General features: G+C 43.0%; 1 protein-coding gene across 2 annotated transcripts in view; it reads right to left on the bottom strand.

The window, feature by feature from the left end:
- Nucleotides 1-12,279, bottom strand: part of LOC147701127 (uncharacterized) — a 208,286-nt gene that overhangs the window by 107,840 nt on the left and 88,167 nt on the right. For both annotated transcript variants that reach the window (XM_086929894.1, XM_086929893.1), the window contains exons 6-8: nt 11,949-12,104; nt 1,614-1,728; nt 6-76 (exon numbers count right to left, since the gene is read on the bottom strand). In XM_086929894.1, the coding sequence (XP_086786020.1) occupies nt 6-76; nt 1,614-1,728; nt 11,949-12,104 (342 nt within the window). The remainder of the gene's footprint in view (nt 1-5; nt 77-1,613; nt 1,729-11,948; nt 12,105-12,279) is intronic.

A 12,279-nucleotide genomic window follows, 5' to 3' on the forward strand; every position in this document is an offset into this window, starting at 1 on the left:
CCTACCTTCACACATGGTAAAATCTGTGTCATGATGACATTTTCACGGCAGTCAGCTGATAAATTCTCACAGAATTCTGTGAACACAAATTGGAGAACGCCAGAGTTACTGGAATAATCAGACCGTGCTATTCATGTTATGGAGTAGTTATATATTAAGTTTCATAAGATTGCAGGAGGTATGTGGACTTCTCTAAGAATTTGTTCAAGAATGTAAAGAAAGGTCAGCACCATAAAGGTACTCCAGACACATGCAAGGAACAAAAAAGGGAGACAAAATATTAATTTAATGGGATCATAAAGGAAACAAGCGGTAGTAAACTTTTGTGAGATTTGAGAGTAAGGGTCTTCAGTGGATTCTCTTTGAACAACATTTACAAATGTTAATAACAAGAATGAAGGAGTTTCTACTGTGATAGTGAGAGTTACAGGACTTATGAAAAGATAAATGGAATAAAGAGGGAGCTTGAGAATTGGGCAACCTCCAAGTAAAAGCAAATCAAATAAACAGAGAAATGAGGCATCAAACCAAAATTCTATGTTTTTAAATGCAAGGGGTTAAGTCATAATTCAGAGCACCGGCATACAGAATCCAAATACAGTTAAATTCAAATTTTCTAAGTGCTTGGAGAAATATGTGGCACAGACGAAAGATAGTATACAGAAATATTCATCTTGCGCTTGGTAAAGCCAGTGGACCCAAAATCTAAATCACTGCTTGCATTCATTTTTTGGTTTTAACTCCAGAATTGGCAAGCCTCCTTTATATGCAGGTATTATTTGTTTGTCTCTAAAAAACCAACATTAAAACCATTTGCCTTTCTGGAACAAAGGAAAGATCAATTTGGTGATCCTAATATGTTCTGATAAATTGTAATGGAGCTTACTATGCCTCAACTTGATCTTAAATTTCATTATCTGTATGGGATACAAAAGAAGCAGCTTCATTAGAAAATGTGGTTCAATGCCTTTTTCTAGGCATTTGGTCTAAATGCATGTCAATCTCAGCAAGGAAGATAACACCTTGAATATGCCATGACAGTATATGTGGGCCTATAGGCCCGGTAGATCAGCTGCAGTACTCATAAGACCAAAAGGCACACCCTGAAAGTCCTACAGCTTGTTTTAGGAAAGCTATTTAATACTTTTCTGCATTGAATCAAGTATGGATTGGTTTTCTGTCCTAAGCAATACTGAGGTGCTTGCAGTTTTCCACAAACCACCTTTCTCATTATGCTGTATTTCACATTCAGAGTAAGACGACTGTGCAAAGAGGTGCTGCCACATCACTGCTGAGATGATCGCAAAGCATGGTTGCGGAGACACGGATTTCATTAGCAAGAATTGGTTCATGATAGATTCAAAATAGAAAAATGAAACAGTAGGCAACATTTTTGTAAAAACAAATGAGGAGCAGGGTGGCATGGTGTCGCTTTTTTACGGCATGCGCAAAACGTGCTGCGGTCCATGAGCTAAGAGGCCAAGTAACCTTTTATATTAAAAAAACTGTGAAAATGCCTCGGGATCGCTAAAGTAGCATTTAATTTGAGGTTTAGTCATTAAACATGGAATTGTCATGTGTGAAGTGTCTAAAATCACAGCACAGATTCTCACCTTTAACCTTGTGGGACGCAGCAGCACGGACTTCAGCCTCACAATCCTTCATCAGGTTCTGAAAGGCTGGCACAAGATCTGTTTTTGTTATCTCTGGACCTACAGCTTTTTGAAGCTAGAAGTGCAAAATAGATTTTATGGCAGTTTCTTAAACAATTTCTTGAAATTGTTAAATGAGCAAAACACTCCAAGAGAAATGAAGATTGTTACATATTGAAATAAGAAACATTTCCCTGCTTTTATGTTTCAAGCCAGACCACCATATTTCAATTGGCAATAAAAAAACATCACTTGTCACCCCACAAAACACATGGACAATGTAGAATAAAGGTATTTTCTGTTTCACTTTGGGGAAATTCCGAATATTCACACAACTACAAGTACCAAAGACAGAACAAAAAAAGAGGATGGAACGACTGTATAGAAAATAGTTAGCTAGTTAGGGCTGCCTCACAGAGGGGGGGGTTAAGTGGGGGCTGGACCGGTGGGGAGCGCTCAGATGCCTTCGTCCTGGCTCATGCAGTGCCAGGTAACCTCAGTGGTAGGTGGTGGGAGGGTTTTGAGAGGGGTGGTGCAGGCTCATGGGGGCTCCTCCCCGCGCAGTTAGATTTTGTACTTTTCTCCACGGTGCAGAGTTTGAACTTTGTCATCGGTTTCAAAGAAAGTCTGCACATGTCCAATCATAAGCTTAATGAGCTTGTGAAATCCGAACCACCTCCCTTCCCGAAGGAGCAGGCTAACTTTTGCTCAAATGATTGGAAACATTAACTCCTGCTGCCCAATATAAAATGTAGGTGCAGTGGTGAATTTCCGAGTTAATCTCATGACAAAAAGCAAGGGACACCTGGCTGTTGTGCAGGATGTCTGCTGGCATGGTGTCACAAGCAGGGATGGGTGGCAGACTATATAGCGGGATCTTCTTGCCCAGGTGCAAGGATCCCAGGCATGTGTTGTGGGCGGGAATGGGAACAGGCGGGAGGGAATGTATTGATGGGAATAAACACTACGGTAAAAGAGGACCTCGGGGAAATTTATAGACCTTGCTCTGGGTACAATCCCCAAAGAACCTAGAAACAACAAAAAGTACCAGAGGGTCTGAAACCAAACACAGCTCAAAGGTGTACGCTAACCGCCTGATCAACCACAGTCCCCTAATCACCCAGGGGTCAAAAATGATTCGACACAAAAGGCTCTCAAGGGATGAGGAAAATACCCATCAGTCACCATACGGATCCGCCCTTCATCATTTGGGATTTTATCCGGACCACCCGTCTGAGAAAATCAGTGCCACAATCAAAGGATGACCTGGTGGTAAGGAGGTCCCTTAGGTGGTTATTAATTACAGTGTGGTCTACCACTCGATCTTAATGAGTGGAAAAAGACATGGGACTGGGGCGTGCAGTGCATATAAATGTGAGTGAGAAAGAAACCAAGACAAAAAAAGTGTATTAAAATTGGTCAAAAGAGCACAGAACAATATTTATTCTGTGTATGCTCTCAATACCAAGGTTAAAAATATATATAACCTTAGGCAGTCGAGTTAGGTAGACTGTCTGAGGTAGGGTCGGTCGACATGTTTCAGCAAACATGGACTATTACGTCCTTGCTTTCATCAGGACCAGGAATTTGATGTTAGTGCTACTGCACAACGTGAATAAATCATCAAGTGAAAAAGTGACAAAAGGAAAAAAGAAGAACAAACAAGTGCATAAAGTCACCTGTATAGTAACCCTGGGCGGAGTTGGCGGAGTGGGGCTTCGCGGAGCTACGCGAAGTGGGCGAGAAACTACGCCCACCTCCGCACTCCGCGTAGCCCCACTCCGCAAACACCACTGGCCGCCAGCCCCGCCACCCGCCTCCCTCCCGCCCTCCCTAAATACTTTAAATTAAAGGGGACAAATAATTTTAAATGCACTTACCTTGCCCGCCGCTGCCCGCCGCGTCCCCGGGGCTCGCTATCTTCCGTCTTCCGTCTTCTTTATTAATGCGCATGCGCGGGCGGCCGCGCATTTCTCACGAGAAAATGCGCATGCGCGGCCGCCCGCGCATGCGCATTAATAAAGAAGACGGAAGACGGAAGATAGCCAGCCCCGGGGACGCGGCGGGCAGCGGCGGGCAAGGTAAGTGCATTTTAAATTATTTGTCTCCTTTAATTTAAAGTATTTAGGGAGGGCGGGAGGGAGGCGGGTGGCGGCCAGCTACGCTCCGTCTGCGGAGCGTGCGTAGTGCCGCCTGGCTACGCCAGCTCCGCAAAATGCGGAGTAGGCGGCACTACGCACACTCCGTGCACGGAGCGTAGCTGGCCGCCCACCCCTACTGTATAGTCCAAATGCCATTACAGTTAGTGCCGTTCACTGTGGAGAAAATAAAGGAAGTGAGTGTCAGGTTAGGCTATCTGTATCCTATGAGCTATAGTGGAAGTCCATCATCTATGGATCAATATGAAATCACACTGAAAAGATGTTGACATATGTACTCTTATTATTAGAGAGTCAGTTGTCATCCATTCGGAAATACATATTATCCAAACGACATATAGTTCTTACCTTAATCTGTAAGGTAGACTTGCCTCACCCCACCTGGCAGCGGCTCAGGGGAAAATGAAGCACCGCTCTAAAAAACATGTGAAGCACATGTAAAACATAGTGTGCACAACAGTATACAAACACCTCTCTACCATCAATGACCGGGAATCAGCGAGATTCACATTGATCTCTAATGCTGCCGTTCCCAAGTGTGAAGGAGAAACGCCTCCCTTGTGTGAGACGTACTCGTTTGAGAACGGAGCATGACCGCGAGTAATCAGGTGGGGAGCAGCTCGTCTTACCTCTCCGTCGGTACTCCGTGGCCGGCGTCCTAGCCGACTGGGGAGGTACCGGAAGGCAAGATCGAAGCTGTATTTCAAACGCGCTGCCATTGGTGGACAGATCACGTGGTACGTACGGACGTGTGTTCTTATTGGTTCCGCTCGCGTCTAAAATATTACAAGCATGCCCATTGGTGGTCCCAGAGTAAACCAGTAATATGATAGGTAGAATGGCGGCCAAGCTGGGCGAGGTCTAATTGTATATGTCGGTTGTCAAGGAAACTGAGGTGACAGTGTAAATGAATGCGATATCAGACGCATATGTACGAGGTTAAGTTGTAAACAGATTAAGAAGACAGCACGCGTTTCATCTTCAGAGTACAGCCTCGTGACATGTGCTGTCATGAAATACACAGTAGGTGTGTATTGAAAGGGATTACATCTGAAAGAAATATTGACCAATGTAGACCTAGGTGATTTGCACAGTAAATCCATGCGCTCATGCACTATTTGGTTAAAGTAGACATGGTGTGACTGTCCACGTGGTGGGCAAGAGACCACGATGGGGTGGTGTATATTAGTCAAAGGAAAACTGTGCGAAAGACCAGAAAGGTTCAGTAATGACAAATTCATATAGTTGGTAATATCTCACTTTAGAGAATACATTGAAATATGACAGACTACAGGGTGGACCATGGGATTTCATCATTCAGACCCTCATGATGTGTATTAAGTTTTAGTACCCATCTTTGCTCTTTAATCAATAGGTACTTAGCCACATCCGCTGTGTGTGATGGAATGAAGGGTTGTTCCAGGACAGTCCAATGAAATTCCGTAGCTAGATGTTTTGCTTCCAGGAAGTGGGTGGTTAGTTTCGTGGCCTGTCTAGCACATCGAATGGTGCTTTTGTGTTCCGATATTCTTATTCGGACTTTCCTTGTGGTCATACCCACATACTTATATCCACAGGGGCAGGTTATCAGATAGATCAGACGGTCACTACTTATGCACAGAACATCCGAAGATGCCATATTTTTACACCTTACCAAAGGTCCATAAAGAACAGCGACCACCCCCAGGACGCCCCATAATATCGGGGATAGGATCGGCCCTGGAACCCCTCTCCACTTTCGTGGATCATTTTCTGGGACCGATGGTGCAAGAAATGCCCACGTATCTTAAAGATACGACGGATTTGTTAAGACTAATACCAGACATCGAGTTCAACATGAATACCGACCTCTTGGTCTCTTTTGACGTAGAGGCACTTTACACCTCCATCCCTCAGGATGAGACATTGGACGTTGTACACCAATTATTGGATTCCAGGGATCTGAACAGCATTACACCAGTCCAGTTCATAATGGCCTGCGCCACATTGGCTATGAAACAGAACTTCTTTCAATTTGAAGAGCAGGTCTACTTACAAACGTCTGGAACCAGAATGGGGAGCGTTTATGCTCCCAGCTTGGCGAATTTATACGTTCACTCATTCGAACAAGAACACATCTTGAATGATCGCAATCCCTTTATCGATAACCTGAGGACCTGGAAAAGGTATATCGATGACATTTTTGTAACTTGGAGAGGGACAAAAGAAAAATGCATCGAATTCCTGAGTTGGCTCAGCAGCAGAAACAATCATTTGAAGTTCACCATTGAAATAGGTCATCAAGAACTGGCTTTTCTCGACCTATTAATCATTGCGAAACCAGAGGGCTTACAAACAGAGCTCTATAGAAAACCCACCTCCAGAAATTCACTATTACTGTTTGATAGCCACCATCCGAAATCTCTGAAGGAGAATCTTCCTTTTGGCCAGTTTTTACGGGTTCAGAGAAACTGTTCAACAGCCACGGCATTTAAGAAACACTCCAGCATCTTGAGTACTCAACTGGTTGCCCCCCCAGACTAGTCCAACAATCCATGAAACGAGCAATGAACAATAACCGGCAAGCTCTGTTGGAACCCAGACCCCCTAAGACTACACTGGATCGACTAACTTTTGTTCATACTTTTGGGAATCTCTGCAACAAAATCCAGAGTATGGTTCGGAAACACTGGCCGATTCTGAATTCGGGACGTTTGACCCTTCCACGTCCCCTAGTCTCCTTCAAAAGGGGTCCCAACCTGAAAGACAGACTGGTGCACACCAGACTACTTGAAGACCAACCAAGAGCTGTAGGTTCGCTATGGAACCTCCCTCCAGTTCAGGGACATCACCCCTGCGGGAATTGTCAAGTGTGTGCGCAGACGACAAAATCGCTCGAAATTGATATTGGCACATCAAGACCTTGGAAGCAGACGAAGTTTACCAACTGCAATAGTGACCGTCTGATCTATCTGATATCCTGCCCCTGTGGATATAAGTATGTGGGTATGACCACAAGGAAAGTCCGAATAAGAATATCGGAACACAAAAGCACCATTCGATGTGCTAGACAGGCCACGAAACTAACCACCCACTTCCTGGAAGCAAAACATCTAGCTACGGAATTTCATTGGACTGTCCTGGAACAACCCTTCATTCCATCACACACAGCAGATGTGGCTAAGTACCTATTGATTAAAGAACAAAGATGGGTACTAAAATTTAATACACATCATGAGGGTCTGAATGATGAAATCCCATGGTCCACCCTGTAGTCTGTCATATTTCAATGTATTCTCTAAACTGAGATATTACCAACTATATGAATTTGTCATTACTGAACCTTTCTGGTCTTTCGCACAGTTTTCCTTTGACTAATATACACCACCCCATCGTGGTCTCTTGCCCACCACGTGGACAGTCACACCATGTCTACTTTAACCAAATAGTGCATGAGCGCATGGATTTACTGTGCAAATCACCTAGGTCTACATTGGTCAATATTTCTTTCAGATGTAATCCCTTTCAATACACACCTACTGTGTATTTCATGACAGCACATGTCACGAGGCTGTACTCTGAAGATGAAACACGTGCTGTCTTCTTAATCTGTTTACAACTTTGCCTCGTACATATGCGTCTGATATCGCATTCATTTACACTGTCACCTCAGTTTCCTTGACAACCGACATATACAATTAGACCTCGCCCAGCTTGGCCGCCATTCTACCTATCATATTACTGGTTTACTCTGGGACCACCAATGGGCATGCTTGTAATATTTTAGACGCGAGCGGAACCAATAAGAACACACGTCCGTACGTACCACGTGATCTGTCCACCAATGGCAGCGCGTTTGAAATACAGCTTCGATCTTGCCTTCCGGTACCTCCCCAGTCGGCTAGGACGCCGGCCACGGAGTACCGACGGAGAGGTAAGACGAGCTGCTCCCCCCCTGATTACTCGCGGTCATGCTCCGTTCTCAAACGAGTACGTCTCACACAAGGGAGGCGTTTCTCCTTCACACTTGGGAACGGCAGCATTAGAGATCAATGCGAATCTCGCTGATTCCCGGTCATTGATGGTAGAGAGGCGTTTGTATACTGTTGTGCACACTATGTTTTACATGTGCTTCACATGTTTTTTAGAGCGGTGCTTCATTTTCCCCTGAGCCGCTGCCAGGTGGGGTGAGGCAAGTCTACCTTACAGATTAAGGTAAGAACTATATGTCGTTTGGATAATAATATGTATTTCCGAATGGATGACAACTGACTCATAATAAGAGTACATATGTCAACATCTTTTCAGTGTGATTTCATATTGATCCATAGATGATGGACTTACTCTATAGCTCATAGGATACAGATAGCCTAACCTGACACTCACTTCCTTTATTTTCTCCACAGTGAACGGCACTAACTGTAATGGCATTTGGACTATACAGGTGACTTTATGCACTTGTTTCTTCTTCTTTTTTCCTTTTGTCACTTTTTCACTTGATGATTTATTCACGTTGTGCAGTAGCACTAGCATCAAAGTCCTGGTCCTGATGAAAGCAAGGACGTAATAGTCCATGTTTGCTGAAACATGTCGACCGACCCTACCTCAGACAGTCTACCTAACTTGACTGCCTAAGGTTATATATATTTTTAACCTTGGTATTGAGAGCATACACAGAATAAATATCGTTCCGTGCTCTTTTGACCAATTTTAATACACTTTTTTGTCTTGGTTTCTTTCTCACTCACATTTATATGCACTGCACGCCCCAGTCCCATGTCTTTTTCCACTCATTAAGATCGAGTGGTAGACCACACTGTAATTAATAACCACCTAAGGGACCTCCTTACCACCAGGTCATCCTTTGATTGTGGCACTGATTTTCTCGGACGGGTGGTCCGGATAAAATCCCAAATGATGAAGGGCGGATCCGTATGGTGACTGATGGGTATTTTCCTCATCCCTTGAGAGCCTTTTGTGTCGAATCATTTTTGACCCCTGGGTGATTAGGGGACTGTGGTTGATCAGGCGGTTAGCGTACACCTTTGAGCTGTGTTTGGTTTCAGACCCTCTGGTACTTTTTGTTGTTTCAATGTATTGATGGGAACAGGCGGGGAGGGAATGTATTGATGAGCTGTCGTCATGCCCGAGGTCTGCATATAGCACCAGCTCGTGTATACCTGCACCCAGTTTATTGCTTTATTCACTCTCCTTGTATGTGCTAACCCTTGTGCTAAACCCCAGATACTCTGTTCTTAATCTAGCCCTTTGTGCATAGCCCCACCTACCACCTTGTTCATGATCTTAACTGTACTTAGCCCCACCCCTACATGTTAGCGCAAAATATATTACCCTCATCCTCCAACACGGTTCCCTAATCCCCGCACGGAGCCCTGCATCCTCCTGTGCTTGACTGTCAGTGCCCCGCACTTCACTTAAGCCCCCTTGGGATTATTTCTGCTTAATTTATGTTGCCAGTTTGTTTTATTTGGAAATACTTTTTACTTGTTATGCCACTGAAGTATTTGCATTGCGAGATTACACTTATGAAATGTAAGTATGCTTGCTCAACCCCCTGATAACTGTATTTTGTAAAGTACGATTTGAAGAACCCTGTTCTGGTAGACATGATTCTGCACAACTCTGCCCATGTTTCATTTGCACCTTACAGCCGAACAGAATCTGCGAGGGACTCTTACTTAAATAGTTGAGATGGACTACGATTCTATTTATGTAAAAGAATTGGAAATGGGAATAATTATAAGGGGCACATTCACAATGCTCATTCCTATCTCATATAGTCTCCTTCAAAATTTCCATCTACAGTTTCCCCCAGAAAGCAGGACTGTAAATTATTCGATGAGGTACCTTTGTTCTTGCTAAAGACTGATACAAAAACTAAGCAATTACGTATTTTGAATCAACCTGTCTTTGCAGCCAAGGAAAGCCAGATTACTCCTCAAAGATGTTTAACCAATATGTACTGCATTATGTTTGCAAATCAATGTGAAAATAGTTTGCTTACTTTGTGGCATTTTAACTGTATCTAGTGGTTATAACTGAAAAACACATCCAGCACGTAGTAGTCAAAAGAAATCAAACCATGGCCTTGACCATCATTTTGCTACCACAATATTTAGTGTTGTGTAGCCATTATCGACTGAATGCTTTATCATAGAAAACGTATATCTCAAACTGACATACATAATTAAAAGTTCCACTTCCCTACGGACTTTGTTACTAAGTTTTCATGTGACAAGTGGAACAAGCATTAAAAATGCAATATGCCTTTTATTAAGTTAAAGCCATTTGCTTTGCCATACAATACCATTAGCAAAGCAAATGGTTTTAACTTACTCTAAGGCAAGACCTTTTGCATTTTCAATGCTTGTTATTATGTGAAGTTCCTTGTGGTCAATTTGTATTAGCTCTACAGCAGAATCCCAGCCAGTGAATAGCCTTAAATAGGAATGCAAAAAGAAGTGAAATGCCTCCAAGGAGCAAACAGAATTGTCTCTTCGGATGTACTACGGGCTCTAGAAGTGTAGTTTTCTGGTGGATTGAGAATTAAAATGCTAAAGTCAGAAGGCAAAATCATTGAGCGGGAAGAACCAGGTTGGTGTATCTGATTCCATCAAGGCCAACCTGAAATTGTGCCTAGGTCCCAATCTACTAAACCTGCTACCTGTTCCATTTTTTCTAAAGCAGTTTTGGATTTTTTTGGGATGCATTTTGCCTTTATCACCGTTTTGGCACTGCATATTTTACACGTCACCTTAAATTAAGACTGTCTGCTCTGTGCCACATCTAACAGGGGGTTCCGCTCAGGTTAATTTAGTGCCTTTGAGGGTTCTCCCTGACAGGGGCTGTAATTACTCCCTGGGGTGGGCAGTCACCCAACCCAAACAATCACATTTCTTACACCGTTCAGTTTTTTTTGTCCAGTAGCAGAGAGCAAAGATTCCAGTGGGAATTATTTTAATGCCCCAGCTTGACAGATCTGCAGGAAACCTGCCATACTAAGCCCAACTCCCACTGGGATAACGAAACTTGAGCCCCCTGCTAGGTACATGGAGGGGCCCCTCTCCGGTCTGAATCAGGAGCTCTCAGGCCAGGTACTATGCTTGGGGGGAGGGTTGGGGGCCTGGAAGACACCGACCTCCGCACTGCAGGAGCTGACGGAACCTATGTTACGCCACTGCCAACTCTTATATCACTTTCATATAGTTTACTTAATATTAGTTTAACGGTGCCAAAGTCATTAAGAATACCAAACCCAAACACAGCTTTTCAACTGAAACTGATTTAACCAGCGCTCTGTGTATGCATGTATCTCCTTGATTAGGTTAATATAATTTGAATAATTTCGTACCCCTCAAAAATATAATAAATCATGCAACTAACTAAATAGAAATAAAATCCATAACGTAAAACCAGTGACACTACCTCAGTTTCCCAGAAGTTAAGAATAAGCAGGCAACATCTTTCTCTGCCTTGAAGGCTGCAGCCTTCACATTTTCAGGTTTAGGTGAAGTACTGGCCAAACACGATTTACTTAAAAAGTTCTCCTTCACCATCTGCACAGCCACAGAAGATTTTGAACACAAGTGCATCTCATCCAATTCTAGGTAATCAAAACGACTACCTTGGAATGATTTATCTCCACAATTATGTTGTATATGAATGGAGTTACACATATCATGCCCAGAATATTGAAACTTTTCTAATAGTAGTTGAAAATTAAAAAGCACATGTACATAAAATGCAGCAGACATTCAAGCCTATTATGTACATTGACTGAAAATCCACAGGATCCAAAATATGCAGAAGGCCAACAACAGTTATAAAATATAGAATATCATGTGCACATCCAATTAAAAACGTGCGCAATTTTGAAATGTACATTTTCAAAATACTTAAAATCAATGTAAAAGGAGGACAACTTTACACAGAAATAATTATTATGAGGCAATCCTTACGCAAAGGCGTGACCTATGCAAGTAGTTGATCTAATGTCATTCAGATCACCCAAGACAAATAAATGTATATAATTTACAGCTCTTAGCTCTGTACTGTAAATTATACCAAACCCAAGAATGTGGTACCACAACTAAAGTAGAAACTGATACAACGCAGCTGTTCCAAATAAAATCATCACCTCAGTGAACTTGTCTGCCACCATGTATCGCACACGCCAAGACTTGTCCTCCGTTGCTTGCCGTAATGTAGGCATCACTAAAGATTCCAAGTCCTCCTGAGGAAGTAGCTGTGCAATATTGACGCAAGCTTCGACTGCTAATAAGCGCACAGAGTCCTGAAGGATTAAAAATGCAAACAGTTTAGAATTTAGAGCTAAACTTGCAAGAAGTGGCCTTTTAAAAATGATTTTTACTAGGCTCCTGCTTGTGTAGTACGTCAACAGAGGTCATGCCAAAAGGAATCAAAGACAACAATCTCATAATGGATCCCACATACTTTTTTATTAAAAT

Source organism: Lissotriton vulgaris, chromosome 7 (assembly GCF_964263255.1).
Source record: "Lissotriton vulgaris chromosome 7, aLisVul1.2, whole genome shotgun sequence".
Classification (NCBI taxonomy): domain Eukaryota; kingdom Metazoa; phylum Chordata; class Amphibia; order Caudata; family Salamandridae; genus Lissotriton; species Lissotriton vulgaris.